Source organism: Triturus cristatus, chromosome 6 (assembly GCF_964204655.1).
Source record: "Triturus cristatus chromosome 6, aTriCri1.1, whole genome shotgun sequence".
NCBI classification, from domain to species: Eukaryota; Metazoa; Chordata; class Amphibia; order Caudata; family Salamandridae; genus Triturus; species Triturus cristatus.
Window position 1 is genome coordinate 1741739984 of NC_140589.1, and position 23483 is coordinate 1741763466.

The following is a 23483-nucleotide window of genomic DNA, read 5'->3' on the forward strand; positions in this document are numbered from 1 at the left end:
TGTTTTTGGAATGACTTTAAGGCCAGGAATATGGCTAGTAATTCCAGGTGATTGGTGGAGTATCTTTTGGCGAGGAGTCCACCTGCCCTGTATGGTGTGATGTAATAGATGAGCTCCCCAGCCGGAGAGTGATGCGTCCGCTGTTAGCACAATCTGTGGAACTGGCTCAATGAACGGTCGCCCTTTGGAAAGGTTCTTGGTGTTCCACCATTGTAGAGCGATGAGTGCGACACTCCACCAACACCAGATCGGTCAGATGACCCGGAGCCTGGTTCCACTGACGTGCTAAGCATTCCTGCAAAGGGCGCATCTGTAGTCTTGCGTGAGGTACTATAATTATGCAAGAGGCCATCATCCCCATGAGTTGCATGAACACTCGAGCTGGAAGAGTGTTGCGGCTGAAATTTGGTTATGAGGGCTTGTATGCTTGCTATCCTGGCTGGACTGGGATATGCAAGTGCTTTTGAGGGGTCAATTATGGCACATAGGTACTGTTGTATGCGGGACAGTTGTAGATGAGACTTTGCGTGGTTTACTGTGAACCCCAAGTCGTGGAGTAGCTGGATTGTGGTGTGAGTGTGATGTACACACTGATTGTATGAGTTGGCTTTTTATGAGCCAATCGTCCAAGTACGGGAAGACGTGAATGTGCTGTCTTCTTAGATGAGCTGCGACTACTGCCAGACACTTGGTGAATACACTGGGTGCTGTGGTGACTGAAAGGGAGTACTTTGAATTGGTAGTGTTGACCGTCTACTACAAACCTGAGATAATTCCTGTGAGAGGTGTGAATGGGAATATGAAAGTAGGCGTCCTTGAGATCTAAAGTGGCAAGGAAGTCGCCTTGTGAGAGAAGAGGAAGGACCTGTTGAAGTGTGACCATGTGAAAATGGTCTGAGTATGTACAGGTTTAGGGGTCTGAGGTCTAGTATAGGTCTCAGGGAACCGTCCTTCTTTGGCATGAGAAAGTACAGGGAGTAAACTCCTGTGTTTTGCTGATGCAGTGGAACTGATTCTATTCTACATCCTGCTTTATCAGCGATAAGTGTTCTGGTGACAGCGGACGCTATCTGGGTGGCATGTTTGGGGGGTAGATGCGAGTTCTAGACAGTAACCTGACTGAACTATGTGTCTCACCCACCTGTCTTGGGTGATGTTGTTCCAGAGAGGAAGGAACTGTAGCAATCTTCCTCCGACCGGAGTGGAATGGTCTGGGGGGAGCGGAGGGAAGTCATTGGGTAGTGGTGGAGGCAGAGCGGGTATTGTTGGTCTTGCCTCTGCCCTTCTTATTATTGCCTCTGTAGCCTCCTCTTTGGTAACCTCTGGTGAATGTAGTTTGGGTGGGAGTTTTGTAAGATGTAGATGGGTTGTCTGAGGAGTAGCCTCTGGAGTTGCCCCTGCAAGAGGAGCGGCGAAAGGAACATCTGGGAGCTTGCGATTGCAAGGCTCCCATCGATTCAGCCGTGTCAGTGTCTTTTTTCATCTTTTCTAGAGATGAATCCACGGTAGGTCCGAATAAGTGTTGCTGGTCAAATAACTGATTAAGAATGGCAGTCTGGACTTCAGGTTTCAAACCTGAAATGCGTAGCCAAGTATGTCTACACAGCAGGACACTTGTGTTGATAGCTCGTGAGGTGGTGTCTGCTACATCTAGAGCGCAGTGGATGGAGGTGTTGGTAATAAGCTTACCCTCCTGTATTAGGTCGTTAGCCTTAGTTTTATATTTCTCTGGAAGATGCTGTAGTAGGGTCTCTAGTTTGTCACAATGAGCCCTATCATACCTCGCTAACAAAGCTTGAGTGTTGGCGATACACCATATGTTAGCTGCTTATGACGCCGTGCGCTTACCAGAGGCGTCTAAGAGTTTAGACTCTTTGTCGGGAGGTGGAGCATCTCCTGAGGTTTGAGAATTAGCCCTCTTTCTGGCATTGGATACTACCAAGGAGTCTAACGGTATGTGGCCCTTGATGTATGCTGGGTCTACTGGGGTAGCTTTATATTTCTTTTCAATCCTGGGGTAATAACTCTAGCCCTAACAGGATCTTTAAACACCTCTGGTGCGTGTTTAATTACCCCTTCCAACATGGGTAAGATTGAGGTGGACTTTTGTGAGATATCAAAAGTATCCATTAAGAAATCTTCCACGGGGGTCTGTGTGTAAGTCGACCCTGTGGTATTGTGCAGCTCTGTGGACTAGTTGGTTAAAACACATTGTATCCTCTGGAGGGGAAGGTCTAGAGGGATAGATGTTGACCTGTGGCACGTTAGGGACATCTGGTGTGTTATAATCATCCCAGGGGTCTGGGGTAGAAGGTGGGCTAGGATCCCCTAGTGGCTCATCGTCTGCATCGTCCCCAGTGTGATCCGAGGTATCATCATTGTCCACTGGTGGAGGAGATGGTGTAGGAGAGTGGTGTGGTGGAGGCGGAGGTGGAGAAGGGATCCTGAGAGGAGATGTGGCAATATCTCTTTTTTTTAGGTGGTGGAGCTGGTGTAGGCGTGTGCAGTGGTCGTTTCTTGGAGCTAAGAATGAGTTGACCTGTCTTTGGATTTCTTAGAAGAGTTTTTTTGAGAGGGGTCCGGTTTAAAAAGCTCTTCTGTTGGAGGCTGTTCTTTCGGTGCCGATTTTTTGGGTTCCGAAGACTTGTGGGGCACCGACTCTGAGACGGGTTTGTGCTCTTTAGGCTTGGAACCGTGAGGTTTTAAAGTCTCTGTAGGAGCGTGCGTGCCCGGTTGTTTTTTTGGTTCCGGCGTCTTTTTCGGTTCCGAAGGTTGTGTGTGTGAACCTTTCGGGAGCGGCTTTTTGCTCGGTTCCGATGTTGAGTCGAGGGGTTGGTTGTAGTCTATTTCGGTGCCGAGTGCGTGGATGTGGATGTGGAGGCAGCAGTGGGCACCGAGGCGGAGGATGATGGTTTCTTTTTCAGTGTCGTTTGGGATTCGGCACCGACAATAGGTTGACTCGAACTCGAGTAGCCGGAAGGCTTAGTTGTTGGCTTCTTTGTCGGGCCCGTAGGTGGGGCGTGAGAAGCGCTTTCTCGGTGTGCACCTGAGCCCGAAGGTGAAGGTGTGACCAAAGCCTTTTTCGGTGGTGGGGGCAGGGGGTCGGGGGTCGATGTCTCTACTTACGACCCGCTGCCCAGGAGTGATATCCTCGATATAGGAGTCATCGGCTTCGGAGGCGCTGACGAGTCGTTCTTCGGCCTGCACTTGCTCAGGAACATAGACACCCTCATGGAAGAGGTCGTCGGGGATGGATGTCGACGAGCGAGCCATTGTTAGTCGAGCTAGACGATCTCGAATAGTCTTTTTGGAGCAGAAAGAGGCACAAACTGGACAGTCTCTGGCCTTGTGCTCCGGGGAGAGGCAGAGGTTACACACCTCATGCAGATCTGTGTGGGGGAACTTCGACCCACATTGAGGACACTTCTTGAACGGAGTCCTTTCCATGAGCCAAAAGTGAAGGCCCAGGTAGGCCCGAAGGCCTTTGTCGACGACCGAAATCGAGGACTTTGATGTTGAAGAGATGCACGACGACTAGGGATCGCGATCAAAAACCATACCAGAGAAGGGTGAAGGATTGCGCGTCGAAAGTAGGATCGGTAACGGTACCGAACTGGAGAGCGACAAACACATCCGAGCCCGATGGCGGAAAACTATCTGAAGATGGAGCTGATCCCCAATGCGCACTATCATCCAAAGGAGGAGTCGCCTATCTCGTGACTTCCAAAGACTTTTCCAAGACAAAAACAAGTGCAAACATCCAGGCCCAACACCAGATGGCGATCTATGCATAGTGTGTGATCTGCAGCTCATATTCCTCGAACATATATTTCTTGATTTCACTTCACATCAGCAATTCAAGTGTAATTGTATAGTGTATATCTGTGTGTGCATATATTTATTCTGTTCTCATTTTCGAGCACATAATTTCCAGCAATTTGCTATAAAACCATATACTGATTGAGAAGTACATGAGTTTCTTTTGTTTGGACGTAATTTGGATATTTCTCATTCAATGTAGGCTCATCTTGACAGAGGGACCAATTGCACAAATAAGTTACACGCTTTGTAAAGCCAATAGGTGGCAGAACCACTGTTCACTTAATGTAGGACTCCAATGGGGTCCTAGGCAGAAAGAGTTGGGGACGAGGTCTTTGAAATCTTGTGAAGATTGTTGTCTAACAAGGAGCTGATGCCCATGCACATTGCCCACTAAGTGAGCAGTCACAATACCTAGTGCCTCAAAAGACTTCTTCGAAGAAAAGCAAGATACAAATGTCCAATCTGAAAACTAGATTGCAGGAGTATGCACAGTATGTGCATCTACAGCCACACATGCTTAGAACATATATTTATTGTAAATTTATGAGATGTAAACGAGACGGGGACGTGCTTGTCCAACATCTATTCAAAATAATAGTGAGTCAGGTGTGGCCAACTGTGAGGTTTCAGTTAAGGGAAAGTGGCAGTCACCTTCAGAAAGCTGATCCACACATTCTTAAACTTTGCAGAAAACCAATTTAATATTTCAGACCTACACATTAAAAAGCAAAATAAAGTACAACCTATGAATTTGTAATATTTTTGCTATACAGAACAAGTTATTTACCTTCGGTAATGCTTTTTCTGGTAGAGACTACTGCCAATTCCTCACCTTAAAATATTCCTCAGGCGGCAGAGCAGATCCAGAAAATCTTGAGCAGTACCTGTGCGCCCAGGTGGCACTTTCTGCATCAGAAGTGACGGCATGGTGTCTATATTAGCGCCACCCAGATACGCTGGTATCAGTTTCTTTCAGGACTAGTACCATGCCAAAAACGCAAAGCTACGCAAAAAACAATGTCACTGTTTGACCAGTGTGCAGTATCGAACAGGATTCTTTTTAAGGTAAGAACCCAGTTAGCTGATTGGGGAGGAAGGAAGGGTCGGTCGGTGAGGAATAGGCTTTTAGACTGTCTCAACCACAGAAAGCACTACTGAAGGTAAGTAACTTGTTCTTTTGATGAAGACTTCTAACAGCAGATTCCTCGCAGATTCCTCACATTACAATAGTAATGAAGTGGCCTAAACCAAAAAGTCCTGGACAACCGAAAAATCCATCACGAAGAACCGGACTGTCCAAGCCCTAGTGCTTCGTGAATGTATGAAGCTCGACAGCTGTCCAGGATAGGTATGCCACAAACTAATGCAGTAGCAGCGGATTTTGTCCTGGTGGAGTAAACTTGCAAGCCCTCAGGGGGTTGCGTAGCAGATTTTTATGCAGAGTACTATCCACCTGGAGATCGTTTGCTTCTGCACAGCCTTGCCCTTCTTTGCTTTGGAGAACCCAATGAAGAGCTGATCGTCCACTCAATCTTTGGTGCCCTCAGTATAAAATGACATGACTCTTGTAGGATCCAAACAATGGAGTCTCTCCTCCTCCTTGGACGGAAGAGGAGGAAGCATAGAAGGCAGGCAGAGTAATGCCCTAGTCAATGTGAAAAGGGGCAACCAACTTTGGATGGAAAGAGGCAAGCGCCCGAAGAACCAGCTTGCCAGGGAAGAAGTTAGGGTATGGAGGCTGGACCAACAGAGACTGAAGCTCACCAACCCTCCTGCCCGAGGTAATGGCCACCAGGAACTCTGTTTGAAATGCTAGAGTACAAAGGGCAGCTAGACAGGGGCTCAAAGTGAGAAGACCGAACAAAAGTTAAGGACCAAACTGAGGTCCCATTGGAGTTTTACAAAAGGAGTAGGTGGGAAAAAATGCTGCAAACCTTAATAAAAAAAGGATGACTTGAAGAGGGAGGATGGATCCTGCAGCCACAAGAGAGATGAGATGGCAGACAAAGAACCTTTAACAGTGCCCAGAGCAAGATCGTGCCAGGCTAAGGAAAGAACAAACAAAACCTCAACAAGAGGGTCAAAAAAGAGGTCCACATGGAATGAAGAACGCCAAGCCACAAACTTATTCTAACAGCAGCGGAAAAAGTTTTAGTGGCGGGATGCCTGGCTGCCAAGTTCAAACCTCAGGAGGAAGATCGAAAACACTCAACTGTCACAGCTCAGTCTCTATGCATGAAGGTGGAGCTTTTGCAGGTTTGGGTGCAGGACCCTGCCTTGATGTTAAGACAGAAGATCCTCTCCATGAGGCAGCCTGACCGGAGCACAGATTGCTCAGGAGTTCTGGGTACCAGACCCTATGTGCCAAATCTGGAGCCACTAGGATGACTTGAGCCTGGTCGTTTGAGATCTTTGTGAGAACTCAGGACAGGAGTGGTATTGGTAGAAAGGCATACAGGAGTCCAGAGTTCCCCAAGAGATAGAACACGTCTAAGCAAGTGTCACTTTGAAAGCTCTAGTGCACCGAAGTGCTGACATTTGCGGTTCTCGGTGGTGACAAAAAGATCTAACCAAGGTCCCCCCAAGTCTTGGAAGAGACCTTACACTACCTCTGGATGTAGATGCCATTAGTGATCCACAAGGCATTGACAGCTGAGTTTTTCCGCACTGGCGTTTCAAAATCCCACTAAGTGTTGTACGACCAGGAAAATGTCCTTACGTTCTAGCCATGTCGAGAGGCGCACAGCCTCCAGGCACAGGGTCGATGATCCCACCCTGCCTTGTTTTTTGCAGTACCGCATGTCGTAATGTTGCCTGTGAACACCTGAACCAACCTTCCTTTGAGGGAAGGCTTTCAATGCCAGGCAAATCTGCCCTCAACTCCAACAAAATGATAAAGATCGGACACTCCATACCAAACTAGGAGTGATGCATCTGCCACTACAGTCAATCTTGGGCAGGGAAGGTTGAGGGGTCTGCTGCTGAACCAATCGCGGTTTGTCAGCCACTACTGCATATCTTTTGTAGTTTCCTCTGATATCTGGACCAGGTCGGACAGATTTCCCTGATGCTGCAAACACTGGAGCTTCATGTCAGATTGTATCGCCTGCATATGCCAGGGGGCATGCTTTAAAGGAAGAATGCAGGAGACTATGAGACGCAGAAGCCTCATAGTCAGTCTCACCAAAGCCCAGGATAGAGGCCCAAACATCGGAATCACAATCTGAATATCCCAGATTCGCCGCTTCGGAGGATAGGCAGGGAAGTGCACGGAGTCCAGAATGGCTCTGATGAAAGGCAGCGTCTAGGAGGGAGTTAGGTGCGACTTCGGAATGTTGATAGTTCACCCCAGCGAATACAGAAGGTCTGCCGTATCTGTAGATTGGGCGACTGCCTGGGGCAAGCCCGCCTTCAACAGCCGCCGAGGTAGGGGGGAGACTGGAACTCCTAACCTCCGTCTATGGGCTGGAACCAGCATTTCTTTCGTGAATGCTAGAGGAGCGCTGGTGAGGCCAAAGAGTGGCACAGAGAACTAAAAATGCGGGGAAGGCCTATTGGCCAGAAGGACAGGCATGTGGAAATGCAAGTCCTACAGGTCCAACACTACCATTCAGTCTCCAGGATCCAGGGCAGAATGGACCGGAGTCAACACTGTCATCTTGCATTTTTCTTTTTTCATTAAGTAGTTGACAGTGGAGGTCTTTATAGGGTGGAGGTCTTTATAGGGTGGAGGTCTTTATAGGGTGGAGGCCTACGTTCTTTGGCACCAGAAGCAGCAAAAATAACATCATGCCAGTGGTGGCTCCTCCATAGGGGTGTGGGGGCGTTGCCCCACTGCTTTCTTGCAGTGCGAGAAGCAGAAGGGCCTGGAGTGCATGGTTGTGGGCTGTGGGTGGGCGGTCCTGCTCCAGGGCAGGCGGTGGGGTGGGCAGGGTGGGGGTAAGTTGTGGATTCGCCCACTGTTGTGGGTACTGACTGTTTGGTCTGCCCCAGGGACGACCAACCCAGTCATGCGCACTCTCCCATTTTTTGTCCCAGCTGGGGCGCTCTCCGCTGCACCTCACCAATCAATTGCCATTGCAGCTTTGTGATTGACTTAGGGCCGGCCGGGGAAAGAGGCTGCCTGCTGGCTGCTTCCTGATCCTGCGGACCCAGCTGCACCATCACACCGGCCAGGAGCGGAGGTGGCGCCAGCGGTAAGGTAGGTTTTATTTTTTTTATTATTTCCCACCTGCGCACCCTCCACCCCCCGCGAACATGCAGGCCGCGGCTGCATTTATTATACCTGGGACTTTGATCTGTAAATCGAGGTAATTGCCATTACTACACACAGCTGTTAATCACACACAACACCTTTTGCACCCTGAGAGGTGTTGAACAACAACCAGGCCAAATATAGCTTAATTTGTTCCATGTCTGTGAAAAACGTAAATGAGACTGACTAAATAGTAGAAAATGGGCAAATTGTTTCCAGAAACAATTATCAAATGGGTTGTTTGGTGATTTAACTGTGAATCCAGTAATCGGCCTGTGGGTTTTGTGCTGGCATTACCCCGCTCACAGTGTCTCCAGCGACCTTCACTCCCACAAGCAAGTGCATGCGGGCTCCTGTGAGTGATGGAAACAGGCTCCGATGTGGAGGAAGCAGCCAATCCCAGAACAGGTTTGCCTCTGTCTGTGATCAAAAGTTACAAGACGATGTCTTACGTTTCAAGTTGACCATTGATTAAATCAATCAATTTGTTAGCCAAATTAGGGTGTATTTCGAGTGCGGTGTGCTCTGTCCAAACCGTATGAATGTTCACGATTGATATTTTATGCAAAGTTGGGGAGATGCAAGCCCAATATCAAATGGCTGTAAATTCCGCCACTGACTTTAATGAATCTGTAGGGCTTGGAAGGGAGACCCACACATGCACATGTAGCACAAAATACAGTAGTTTAATGGCAAATTCCCATGCCTGTATGACTATCGCACACTAACTGGTTTACCAGCAATTAAAAAAATTTGAGGCGCCAAACTGTGGCAATACATATGGCAATGGAGCATTTTAAGATACATGATGCTGATCCCAACAGCTGTGGTCTGCGCCGTGAATAGGGGTGCATCTGGGGAGGTTCATTGTTTGAGTGGAACTTCTAGAATCAAGGTCAAAACAAAAGAAAGTCTGGTACAGACTATACCTCCCCCAGAATTCATTAAGGTGTACTGCCAACATGGAGAGGTCTTCTGTAACCTTGACACTTTCTTACAATGTGTGCAGGTGACATAAGAGGCAGCATGCCTTTACCCAACCTTCCAGCTAAGAGACTTGAGAGGCATTTATTTTTAAATACAGAAAGCTCTCTCATGTGCAACCTCACTTTTGCAATATATTAAGTGTTTTTGTCTCCTGTTCAGTTTTTAAATATGACTCTAGAAATCCTCTGGTGCATAAGCCGGAAACCCAACTTGATTCCGGTTTACAATTCACTGGCTCTGTAGCCTGGGATCACCAAGCATCCACATGCGTCATTTGATCATGTAATGTAGAAGAGTTTGGGACGTCACAAGGACTGTATGAAATAAGATACTGGGACCAGTACCTGCAACAGAGGATTGCAGGTTACATTTTTAACTTGATCACAGCTTAGAAAACTAGAACACGCAACATGACATTGTTTAAGTGAGAACTTTCTGCCTTAAGAAATGCAGAAGGGTTCCCCCTGTACACAACCCCCCGAACCCTCCGTAGGTTGTTCGGGTTCGCTCGCTGCAGTGCAGTACAATAATTATTTTACGCCTTACCACTTTCAAATCTCACCAGCCGCCACTGCATCATGCACGGTCTTGATGGCTTCTTTGTCCATTAGAGCCTGCCCTTCGTGATGAAGCAAGCCGAGATGGTCCTCCATCAACGGTTCTTGGGATGGTGGAAGGGTTAGAGGTATTTCCAAAATAGTAGGGGGGTATCTCTTCTGGATGATCTGAGCACCCACTTAGGATGTAATTGCCAACCATTGAGGCAGATGGGGCCTAATTTCCGCCGCCAATGGGAAGACTGTGCTGGATGGAGGGCACACTAAAAAGGTTTTGAAGCTGCAGCAGCTGGAGGGGCAGAGGATATGACAGCAAGCACAGATTGGCTCCAGCATCCTTTTTGGGCTCCGCAGCCATATCCTCGAAAGCGCTGTGTGGCATGCTGGACTGGGTATGGCTGGTACCCAAAATTACCCATTACACTTCCGCGGTAGGGGCAAAAAGACTGCTGCTGCAGACAGGTCGAAACAGAAGGGTCAAGGTACCTGGCAGTGACCCTGCTCTTTTGAAAGCCCTCACCCGCCTCATCAGCCTTCTCGCCAAATATGCAGAAGTCATCAAAGGGCATATCAATCAAGGAAGACTGGACAGCTCCCCAGGTGGAGTGCGAGAACAGGGCTTAGAAGAATTAGGTTAAGAAGGTGAAGTCGAAGAGCGCTTCAACTTCTTGTGCTTTTTTCACTTACCAGATTTCAACAAGGAAGTCTTGTATCAGGAAGACTATCGTCTGCTGGAGGGCTCTGAGAGCTTCCATGAGAATCGGACTGGGAGTGGCACGGAGTGTTCTGCTGTGCCGCCAGGAACTTTCTCCCTGCTCGCGAACCTCCTTCAGGTGCTTCGACTTGCACTAGACGTGGGGTCGTGATTCGACCCCAAGCACAGAAGACAAACCAAGTGGGGGTCAAACAGTCATTTGCCCATGATAATTCCCACAATGCTTGAACGATGAAGGTTTGGTAGGGGACAAAATGCCCTACACACAGTAGAAGTTAAACTAAAAAAGGTGTAGTAAAAGGTAGAAAAAATAGTCAAAAAAAGGGATAAGTAGCTCTTCGGATCCGCGCTGTTGCCGCGGAATGAAAGGAACTGATGTCAGCGAGCTGGGTCGGCGCTTATATAGGGAAAGTGATGTCACTTCCAACACAGACTATACCAACCGAAACAACGCCACCTACCAGTGCTCAGATACTGCTCAAACTTTTTCAGATCCAGTCTGATGCTTGGGGAATATTTTAAGGTGAGGAATCTGCAGTAAGAAGTATCTATCAGAAAATGATTACCTTTGTAATCAGTGCTCTTTTAGTTTAGATATGGAACCTACACATGCTTGATACATTACATTTCAGGAACATCAATGGCATCGATTTTAACTGGGTCTATGGGAGTTTAGCAAGCTAATAGGGTTTTATTTAGAATACTTTCTTTTATTTCTTTATTGAGTTTTGAAATTAGGGTACAAACCTTAAACAAGCAACAAAAGAAAACATTGCCACTCGATAAGCCCAATAATATATATAAACAAACAATAGCGAAACAGCATTAGCACCATATAAAGACTCACTATTCTCAGTGATGCAGACAATGTGATGTTTACATTCCAAACCCAATCAGCTGCAATAGGAATCAAACCGCTTTTTATGTGCAAGGCTTGTTAGCCGTCCTGTCGTAGTTCTTTGTCAACGTCATTAGTGGCAGCTTGTGCTAGAAGGTACGTCTGGAAAGGAGACCAGATGTCCCGATTTGTATGTGCAATTGGTCTTGGCAGAATATAAGATCTTGCAGCCGGTCCTTGAATTTGGGAAGGTTTTATTTAGAATACCTTGACGGTAATGAACCCGACCAGCACTAATACCACTTGCCTCACTGTACACTATCTCACTTGAATACAAAATTGTACACCATTGTTTATGCTTCCTTGGTGACAGGCCTTGCCAGGCAAGAAACTGACGGAAGCCTATATTTGGATATTGACCTGCTAACACCATTCTCAATACAGCTTTGGTTCTGTGCTATACCTTGGAAACCCCCACTGGTAAGGCACATGTGTGGAAACATAAGAACCTAAGAGTGGATGTGCCTTTGATTTAAAATTTTAATTTGCAGGTAAACTGGTTGGACCTGGATATGCAGATTAATGGGCAGACGAGACTGCACATACTGCCAGAAATATTGCGATAGTTGGGGGAAGGATGTTTGGCTACAGTTTGGCAAGTCTCTTCATTACAAACACCATCATCTAATGCCAATTTGCACCCGCCGGACAACTCTCATATGGATATGGTCAAAGGGCATGCAGGGGTGAGGGAGCGAATGGATAGAATCATGCAGATTTTAAAGATGCCTGCCTCTCTTAGATGATATTGATTCCCTCCTCTACCAATTTATTGGCCAGATGAGAAAAACTATACTACTGCAGTCTTATGCAAGAGATGGGTGGAGAAAATAAAAGTTTATTTCTTGCAAAACATGTATATTTTTCTTTACAGCTAACTACTCACCTTTTCATTACAAGGCTCGTATGTAACCAACCCTGCTTTAATCAGTGCTAAATGTGTTTGAAACTAATAGGATTTTTTATAACTTGTTTTGTTATCTATTTTTTGTTACACTTCCCTCTTTGGAGAGCTAGCTCTATAAAAACGAGACTAACGTAACTAATCATATTGCCCGAAAACATTAAAATATAGCATAAACGCAAAGCAGCAATGCCATCTGTTTTGACTACACTGTAAAACACAAATGGCATACATTACCTTCGCTACCACTGGCGATGAAGTCTTCATTATGGCCTCCAAAACATGAATGAATTGTGTAAAACCCTTGAGTAACACCTTGATATTTTCTCACTAAAACTCGGTCTTGCAAGTCCCATAAGTGAACTCCCTAAGGACACAAGATAAATAAATATGAAAGTTATTTCCATACTACTGTAGCACAAGCAAAAATTGGATTTAGGACTTCACATAAAATGCAACATTTAAATATGTTCTATATTTTTTTATTATAGAAGTTACTTGCATCACTCAGTTCTTTGGCGACAGTCATTTATAAACTGAAATCCTGTACATTCACTTGCAATGCAATTTAAATTCAGACTAATCTGTACAACATTTTCAAAAATAACACGTATCAGTCTGCAATCCCGATAAAGTCAACAGAAGCCTAGATTTCTTCAATTTTGATGACCAACCAGAAACCTCGAATCTCATCAGTGCCAGCAAAGTGTCTAATTTTTACCAAAATTAATAATATGATGATTAACAATATCTATTATCCATGAAGACTATTTAATCTCTGTGTTGTATAGTCACTTGTCATTCTGCACACCACATTTTGCTGGTAGGCAGGGGGTTTGACAAAAATCTGGAACAGTTACCACCCTGCTTACTCTTTACTGCCTACATTATGTAGAAATATGGCGTAATATGAATGCAGAGAAATGAACAAGGAAAATGTTACATACCTGTAAAAACTGGTTTGTAATTTTTCATTTTCCCAAGCTGTTGCTGCCCTGCCACATTGTGTTTGGTTTGGAATATTGCTAATTGTCTTTCTTAGAGGTCTAGTTTTGATTTCTAGTATGGGACACGTGTCACAATCACAGACCCTAAAGCCTACAATGCAGAGCAATATTCCACTAGACTTTTTTATACCCCAACGGAGTAGGTATGTGTGTGTGTGTGCGCAACAGGGACAAACTTAGATTCTGTCAACCTCAGACTGCTGCCTTCGTGCCTTGGTGAGGTGGAAGGGTTGCAGGTACATCTACAACTCTACAAACTGAAAATAGATTGCGAGACATAAAAGGGATTTTTCATATGTATTGTTGTAGATCATATGTTGTGTACAGGGAGTAAACTAGTATCCTCCCCATCTAAAGATATGGTTTGCAGAAGGCTCTTTTCTAAAGTGTATACTGAAGCAGATATTATTTAAAGGAGTGACAGAAAAAGAAATTATAGCTCAGTATGGAACATGCATGTTCCACCTCAAGAAGGCGGCCATTAGTAAGGATACATACAGACTAGCCTATTTTAAACACCTTCAGTTAAAACTAAACGCAATTAAGACAAAACACTGGGCTACAGAGGAGTTATTTAAAAAAAAGGAAACAAAAAAAAAAAAAGAAAAGGCAGGGATGGGAATACTTCTATAGATGAAACATATATTTTGGAATTTAGTCTTAGACATCATGACAATCATTAGTACAATCTTTCTTCCTAAAACAGAATCAAGTACCAACCAAAAGGAGGAACTCTACAAAACAACTGAAATCAAACCAATCAAAGCTACGGTTTGCTCAGCCAGTTCCTGCTAATCTACATAGCTGCAGCTCAAGAAAGTCTCTTGCAGCATCATATTATGCAAAAAAATTAACATCCCCAGTACAATCTTCGTGACAGTTTTACTTGTCCGGGGCAGAGTTCTACCAGAAGCATCTCTCTTCTGATCTCCCTGCCAGTTCAATCTTTAGTGGCAAATTGTTGCCCCGATAACAGACATCGAACCTCTCATATATGCTAAAACCTCTTTATTTAGGCATAGGTGCTTTAAGTAGGGATGCTGGAGGTGGTTTAGCACCAAAAAATAACCATACTGGAGATCAGAAATTAATGAGCAATAAAGAGTCCTTTAGTTTTTGTTTTTCTCTTGCAACTTTAGCTGTGCGCTCAAAGGTAAAGGTCAAATATCAGGCAATGAAAAATCGCTGCTTATTCTTTTAACATGACGTAAAACAAAATGATGGGGGGGGTGGGGGAGGAAAGTAGTCTGGGCCCTGCAAGCAGAATGTGACGGGGGCCCAGGAGTCTGTCTCACAGATATCCATTGGCTTGGGCCACACAGGGCTTAGAAACCTCACCTCTCAGAGTCTTTCGTTTATATTCTTTAGGGGACATCTTTGAGATCAGACTTTGGGTCAACACACCCCCCACAACACACCATGAATCCCATTTACATCTTGCCAGTAAAATACATAGGTTCAGTGTGATGCTATTCTTCGCGGTGTCTTATTTTGGCTTGGGACTGAATGGTCTCCATGGTGTCCATATGGGCACTTTGTTCAACCTGTTGGCTCAGCGATTGTTAATGTCCCGCCAACTCAAGATAATTGGACTGTTGACTCCAGCTCTAGATGTCAGCTGGGTGCTCCTACAGTCCCACATTTGGGTGAGCCAAACACCATTTTGGACTTAGGGAAAGTGTTTTATGACTATCTTATAGCACTTACTCTGGTTTACTTGCATCTCTGCTGAATGGAAACTAATCCCAAGGTGGGCCTCTACTTTCAACACCCGGGTAAATGTCAAAGTTACTTACCTTCGGTAACCAAATATCTGATAGAGACACAGTCTAGCCACAGATTCATTTTTCAGCAGTACCTCTGCACGCCTGGGGATGGAATTGTACGGCTCTGCGAAGACGTTGACTCAGGACATGAAGTCAGTGGAGACATACAAGTCCCCTCTGGTGCGCAGACGTAATTTTCTTCTGTGAAAATGTCTGCGCCAGAACGCGGAGCCACTATATAAACTGGTTGTTGGAACAGTGTGCCAAAAAGTTAAAAAATCTTTGAAATGTTAATAAAGGAGAAACTTCAAATGGTATGTTAATACTCTACATGGATTTTAAAGAAACCTTGCACCCTGGTGAACCACCATGCAAGGGAAGAGAACATTATACTCTATAGAGCAGTCAACAAAAATCTTTGAAACCCTGTACTTTGGTAAATAACCCTCATGTAAGGGAACACCTTACCCTCTACAGTCCTATCATCAGTTGTAATGAGTGGCAAGATAATAGCATTACAAACCCAATAAAAACAACACCAAGCTGTTTGTTTAATCACACCATTACGTGACATACTAATAGAGCCAATAAAAGGTACGTTGATACCAAAAAAACACTTTCAAAGACAGAACGCATAAATCAATACTACCCACTGGTGTTCAATCCAGTGTGAAACCGAAAACACCCTCCACCCTACCGACCACACAAATGTGGAATTGGAACATATAGCAACATTTAAACAAAACCTATATGGCCAGGACAAGTGGTCTGTTGAGTCCCACTTAAGTTGAGATAGTGATCACTAGCAAATAAAACCAGTACTGAAAAAGGGTATAACCCTTACCTCATAGGTCATTCGCAGAGTGGGGAGGATGGGCAGGGAGTTAATGAATCTGTAGCTAGACTGTCTTTACCAGATATTACGTTACCAAATGTAAGTAACTTTTACATCTGATAGAGACATCTAGCCGCAGATTCCTTGACTTTTGAATTAAATACCATAGATATACCCCCCCTCGAGTAGGGTCTGCGAACTAATCCTACGAAAGTTCTCAAAGAGAACCAGTAGGTCAATAACCAACAACCGACCAAATGTATGTGGGAATAGCAGAACAGGAGCTTGGCTCTTAATAGAATCCATGTTCACTATCACAGAATATATAAATAATGAACAGCCCTACAGGCCCGAGAGAATCGGCCTATAAAGGAAAAGGGTAAAAAAACCAAAAAAAACTAAAGAACCATCTGTCAGTTATCAGACATTATCCTCTATCCCTCATGGGGAAATATAACTCATTGACCAAAAGGGCCAAATGCAAGACAAAAGTCATGTAATCCGCATTCTTCACAACAATAAAGAAATATCTGAGAAAGAACTGTCCTGATAAAATCCAAAGGAAGGACTCTCAGAACTAATACCATTATATGAAGATGAATGAATATCAAAAGAAAGATAAACAACAATGCCTCCATGGTATTGAGAATATTGTTTGAACAAAATTACCACTCGAAGGTTGCATAATGCACTGTAAAGTGACTAAAAGGACACTAATAGGTATTAATTTAAAATAGATATTCATCAATTATGCTAGTTGTAATAAATGTTGCCACAAATGTGTACCACCTGGACATACACATAATATATATAACATTGTGTCACAATAGACTCCGAGTGGTCTGACAAGACAGAGCATCTCACTTGCCCATATTTACTGCAGGACCTTAGGAATCTACAAACCCTGCATCGTCTTCAGTGTCATGGTCTGAAAGTCTGAACATGACCGAGCCGTAGGCACGCTCAAAATACCAAGGAAAGCGAAAGAAAAGGGAATGCACCTATTAGCGCAGTATCAAACATTAATTAAGGAAAAAATGAAACATTAAAAGAAAAACACAAAATAAATCCTTGTTAGCAACAAGCACATGCAACAACATTTGTGACACAAAACAATTTGATCACAAGTCCGCATTAAGTAGCAACAGCCATGATTTTCCAGGGACTTGTAAAACAGAGAAAATAGATACATACCCAAAAAGACAGGTAATATATGACCTCTAGATAGATACAAAAAGCATTGTGGAAGAATAGCAAGAAGAAGTTCTTAGAAAGACTAAAAACTCCACCATAAATGTATGACTGAAACAGGTAAGGAAACTGCAGCCAGAAGTCTCCTTCAGATTGTTTCCGAAACTACCTCATCACACAGCGTAAGACACAGAGTTCACCCCATATGTTCTAGGAATGAACAAATGAATTACCTATCCCCTCCACAGAGGCGAAGGCAACCAACTTGTGTCTTCCAAAGAACACACCATAAACTGAGTTTACTCACAATTTTCCAAAAAATAAGTACATATAACAGTAAGGTAGATAAGCATACTGCTCAGAGGGAGAAAACAACCTGCACCATAAAAACACATATTCCAGGAGACTTTAATGAAGGATGAACCACAAGAGCATGTATTCAAAAGAATACCAAACGTAGGCCCAGTATCCATGAGCTTCATAAAAAATATGCCCACCACAAGAGTAGTGAGGACATACTACGCTGATTACTCGAACGTCCCTATAGCTCAGTCTTACCACTGGCATACCAACATGTCCCTATGAGATACAACGTATGGTCGAAACCATGCACATTTTAGCATACTGAACTGCTTCAAAGAAGCTTGTGTCAGAAAATCTTCCATACAAGAAGATACTTAATTTGACAAAAACCTCTTGAGCATAAAGTTCATCCTCAGAGGCCAAGGGACAAAGAGAAACGTCCCTCGGTCATCTAAATCAATGCAAGCCTAAAAAAGGGGAAAAATGGTACTGAAAATAAAATCTCTGCTCTCGCATGACACTAAGTAGTCAAACCAAAAATGGACATTTAAATGCCCTAACAAAGCTTACTCGCTTTAAAAGAAAAAGACTACATCTCCAGTATAAAGACAAGTTGCACCAGTAACAAACAACGAAAAACTATGACTTTGAAGACCTCTATTTTTCACGGAAGCCTCTTAACGCTGCATCAGCTTGACTACCAAAAAGATGGGCACCATCAAATGGCATGTCGACCAAAGTTGCCAATCAAGCCAGATGCCTTAATGCCGATGCCATAGCGTGATCTACAGAGTCCGTAGAGTCCAAACTACACCTTATCATAACTCTAGCAGTGGTCTGGCCATCTTTAATTAAATCAACAATCTCCGAGCAGACAATATCCGGAAGAGATTGTAACACATTCTGTAGCGAATCCCATAAAGCATTGGAATATCACCCCAGCACACAAGATGTATTTGCGGATTTCAAGGCTGAGCTTGCCAAAGCAAAGATGTGTTTACCACATGCATCACAAGTCCTAGACTCCTTACCCACTGGAGCTTAGGAACAGAATCTACATCCCGTGAAGAAGTTACAACCCGAGTCACCAAACTACAGGTGGAAGGGTGTCTATGAAAACAAACTGGGTCCCCATGTACAAGCAGGTGTCTACGTGCAATATCTCGGTCCACTGAGGTCCCCGACTCAGGCTTGGCCCAAGCACCTGATAAGGGCCTCCCCAAACAGAAGAACAGGTTCTTACTGGGACTGTCCCTGAAAAAACCTCGATAGAAGGGTCTGTGGTCCTTTGCAACGTAGGAAGTGACTAGTTCAAAGCTCTTTCCACCTTCCTTAGCATGTCTGCAAAGGAGAAACTTGCCTCTGTAGCAAGGCCAGGGGGAGAAAGCAACCCAGAAACTGGAGAAGAATCCAGGCCACTAGCCTCTCCCAGAGCGGTCAGCCAGCTCTCCTCCATCTGAAGCACATTGTCAGAAATGGTCTGGAAGGGCCCTGCTTCAATTGACACAGGCTGTCTTTCCACAGCCTCTTCCTGAGAAGGAGTCAAAACCTGCATATTCCTCTCAGTCTCCTCAGTCTGAATAGTCTACTCGGTACAGCGTATACACAAAGAAGGAGAAGCGACTTTGACCGTCGGAGTCGGCTGATCGAAGAGTGGCGTCGTAAATCAAGATCCCAAAGGACTGTGGACCTGAGCCAAAGTGGCGTCAACGGGCGTGGACCCCTGGACTCCAACGGCTCAACAGTCACCGAGGGCAAACCCTCTGACGACACCCCACTTACCTCCATGGGGCCTAACGGTGCTCCAGAGGGAGATGGGGACCCCAAGATAAGGTTCAAGAAAGGAATATGCTACTTACCAGTATGCAACTGTTCTTGGCATGTAGAGCTGCAGATCTACACACTTTTGCATAGATCGCCATCTGGTGTTGGGCCCGGATGTTTCCAGTTTGTTTTTCCTCTTGGAAAGTCTTTGGAAGTCACGAGGTCGGTGACTCCTCCCTTGGTTCGTATTGCGCATGGGCTTCGGCACCATCCTTCCATTGTTTTTCGCCAACAGGGAAAGATGGAGCGTAGTAATAACAGTGAAGAAACCCATGTGTGTTTTATCTAAATAAGATAGACTGGAACAGATACAGGTAGGCGGGGAGGCGTGTGTAGATCTGCAGCTCTACATGCCAAGAACAGATGCATACTGGTAAGTAGCATATTCCGTTCGAGGCATACGAGCTGCAGATTACAAACTTTTGCATAGACTATATAGCAGTTCCCAACCCTAGCGGCGACCACCGGTATCTGTTGCAGTGGTTTGAAAAAGTGTTTTTAGTACAGCCTGGCCCACACTAGCTTGTTGCTTGGTTTGCACATCTACACAGTAATGTTTAGTGAAAGTGTGCGGTGTTGACCATGTGGCTGCCTTGCAGATATTATCTAGTGGGATGTTCCCTAGAAAAGCCATAGAAGCCCCTATCTTTCTTGTAGAGTGGGCTTTAGGGGGAACAGATAGCGTGCGTTTTGCTTTGTGGTAGCAAATCTGTATGCATTTTACAATCCACCTAGCTATCCCTGATTTAGAGATGGGGTTGCCTTTATGTGGTGGAGAGAAAGAGACGAACAGTTGTTTTGTCTTTCTGAAAGGTTGTGTTCTCTGGATATAGTAAAGTAAGGCCCTTTTAACATCCAGTGTGTGTAGAGCCCTTTCTGCAACAGTTTGAGGTTGCGAGAAAAAAAAACGGTAATTCTACCGATTGGTTTAGATGAAAGGGTGAAATGACTTTGGGTAAGAATTTTGGGTTGGTACGGAGGACAACCTTGTTCGGGTGCATTTGGAGAAAAGGTTCTTGTATAGTAAGTGCTTGTATCTCACTGACCCTTCTAAGGGAAGTGATGGCTACAAGGAAAGCGGTTTTCCATGCGAGAAATTGCAGTTTGCATTTATGCAAAGGTTCGAAAGGCGGTCCCATTAGCCTTGTGAGAACTATATTTAAGTTCCACACAGGTGAGGGTGGCACTCTGGGGGGAATTATTCGTTTGAGGCCTTCCATGAAGGCTTTAATGGCAGGCACTCTGAAAAGTGATAGGTGCTGTGTTTTGGAAGGTAAGCGGCAATTGCTGCGAGGTGTAGCCGAATGGATGTATATGCTAGGTTACATCTTTGTAGCTGGAGTAAGTAGCATATGATGTGCTGTATGGATGCGTCTAGAGGGTTGATTGTGTTGTTATGGCAATAAACAACAAATCTTTTCCACTTGGCAGCGTAGCAGGCTCTAGTGGTAGGGCGTCTAGCTTCTCCGATGACGTTCATACAGTCGGGGGGAAGGTTAAGGTATCCGAATTCTAGGATCTCAGGAGCCAGATCACAAGGTTGAGCTGAGCTGGGTCCGGGTGTCTGATCTCTCCATGGTTCTGGGTTAGGAGGCATGGTGAGAGGTGTAACTTTTGGTGTGGCACTACCGAGAGTTCCAGCAGCGTGGTGTACCACGGTTGTCTGGCCCATGTTGGAGCTACTAGAATCAGTAAGAGGGAGTGCTGTTATAGCTTTCGCACCACTAATGGAATTAGTGGGAGAGGTGGAAAGGCGTACGCAAATTTGCCTGACCAGTTCATCCATATCGCATTGCCTTCAGACAATGGGTGTGGGTATCTGGCGGCGAAGCTTGGGCATTTTTTGTTTTCGTGGGTGGCGAATAGGTCTATGTGTGGATGCCCCCACATCTGAAAGAACGGGTGAAGTTCCCACTCGTGGATCTGCTGCGTCTGTCTGCTGAGCAGATCTGCCATGGTGTTTTGGGCTCCTGGGACATGTTGGGCTAGGAGAAAGATTTTGTGTGGAATTGCCCATCTCCATATGCTCTGTGCTAGTTGAGAGAGCTGTGGAGAGTGTGTGCCGCCTTGTTTTTGAATGTAGTACATGGCCGTCATGTTGTCTGTGCGAATAAGGACTGCCTTGCCTAAAATTTGTGTCTGAAAGGATTTTAGGGCTAGAAAGATTGCCAGTAACTCCAGATGGCTGCTATGGAGTAACTTTTGTTGCGGCGTCCATGTGCCCTGCACTGTGAGGTGTAGTAGATGGGCTCCCCAGCCAGAGAGCGATGCGTCTGTTAGGATTATTTGTGGAACCGGGTCCAGGAACGGTCGACCTCTGGAAAGATTTGTGGTGTTCCACCACTGCAGAGAGCGATGGGTGCGACAGTTTACCAACACCAGATCTGTAAGTTGCCCCTGGGCCTGGTTCCATTGGCACGCTAAGCACTCTTGGAGTCGAGGCATCTGGAGTCTTGCATGGGGCACTATGAAAATGCAAGAGGCCATCATCCCTATCAGTTGCATAAACACTCTTGCTGGGAGAGAGAGTTGAGGTATGAATCTTCGACGCAAAGCCTGAATGCTTGCAATCCTGGCAGGATTAGGGCAGGCTATGGCTTTTGAGGTGTCTATGGTGGCACCGAGGTATTGCTTTGTGTGGGATGGTATTAGCTGGGACTTTTTTTTTTTTTTGAAAACTTTTATTTCGAAATTCAGGACACAGCTATTCAGCCGACAGCCCGAAGGTTCGGCAGCATTGCAAGTTAGATACAGTAATGCGTCCCGGATACAGTACGAAGTGTAATGCAAAGGTCCAATTTTAAATAAACACAGAAAAAACACACAACAAACCCCAGCAAGGCAGAACATTGAAATCCCATGGCGAAAGCCCCCAGGGGAGGCAGGACCCCACTCATCTACTAATTATAAGACTGTGTGCGGAGGAAGAAGGGGAACAGCAGAGGCCCAGAACGGGTACCTAAACCAAACTGTGCTGGAAGGTAGGTCAGGGGGAAAGCTGTTCCTCGGGAGGTTCCAGATCCGGGGCAAGACATATTCCCCCCCTATATTGGTTCCACCGCCCCCAGATGGCGTGCCACTTCCGGGGGCGACCTCTAGAGCAGTAGACCGTCTTCTCCCTAAACATGCTCCAATCCATGTTCTCCTTCCACGCGGTCAGTGTAGGGGGACCCGGGGAGCCCCATAATCGCGCGATATCCCTCTTAGCCACCATGTTACCCAGAGTCACCCATTGGGTCTGTGCCTCATCGAGATCAGTGGGCCCCCAAACGTTCAGGAGGCAACACCGCGCCTCCGGCTGTACCACAATGCCCATCACCTCCCCAATAACTGCATGGACTCTCCTCCAGAACTCCACAATGACCCCACATTCCCAAATGATGTGCAGGAAAGTACCCACCATACCACATCCCCTTCTGCACAGGCCATCCTCCGAGAATCCCATGTGGACCAGCCGTGGCCCCGTAACATACACCCGGTGCAGTATTTTGAGCTGCACCAGCCTCAGACGCGACGGGATCGCAACCTCCTTATGCGAAGAAACCGCTGACTGCCAGTCCTCATTATCCAACTCGAGGCCATCCCTGGTCCACTGTTCTCTCAGCCCCAATAGCAAGTCTGCCCGGACGTTTATCAACTTCTTATATATGAGCGAAATCGTGCTCTCGGGCATATGACCATCAAGGACTCGGTCCTCAAGGGGAGAGGACTCCGGCACCTTCTCACCCTCCACTAGGACTGATCGGAGGGCGTGACGCAGCTGGATATACCTAAAATACTCTGAAGGCCCTAGCTCAAACTCAGTCTGCAACTCCTCGAAAGACTTCACCCTCCCCTTATGCAGCACATCCCCCACCTTGGATATCCCTATCAGATCCCACTTATCAAAGCCCTTCGTATGCCAGAGTCTTCCCAACCGTTCCGATTCAAACAATGGGGTAGCGAGGGTTAGCCTGTCCTTCCAGCCCAGCGAGTCGGTCGCCATCTTCCATACGCGCACCGCCACACCTGTGGGCCCCGTGAGGGACGAGTCTAGGGACCGCGAATACAACGCCCTGTAGTAGTTGCCGCCGCGCAGCAGCCACCTATCCATAGCATACCCAGGGCTGAGGGCAGGGCCGTAAAACCCATGGTTGATCGCGCTCAACTGCGTGGCCCAGTTGTACCGTCGGATGTCTGGGAGCGCAATACCCCCATCGTACCATGGGAGCGTCAACTTTGAAATAGCTATTCGCGGCCGCCCATCCCACAGCAACGTCCTTTGGAGGCCTTCGACCTCCCGAAAGTATTTAGCCGGTACCCAGTCCAAGGTGTTCTGGAGGGCGTAGAGGAAGCGGGGAAGAGACATCATTTTGAACAGGGCCGCACGCCCAACAAGGGAGAGCGGCAGCCTCCGCCAACCCTCAACATCTCGCCTCA

At 45.9% G+C, this 23483-nt stretch overlaps 1 protein-coding gene across 4 annotated transcripts in view; it reads right to left on the reverse strand.

Moving 5' to 3' along the window:
- WDR26 (WD repeat domain 26) overlaps positions 1 to 23483 on the reverse strand; it is a 618259-nt gene that overhangs the window by 52283 nt on the left and 542493 nt on the right. For all 4 annotated transcript variants that reach the window (XM_085613001.1, XM_085613004.1, XM_085613002.1 and 1 more), the window contains one exon: positions 12376 to 12505. In XM_085613001.1, coding sequence (XP_085469127.1) covers positions 12376 to 12505 — 130 coding nt within the window. The remainder of the gene's footprint in view (positions 1 to 12375; positions 12506 to 23483) is intronic.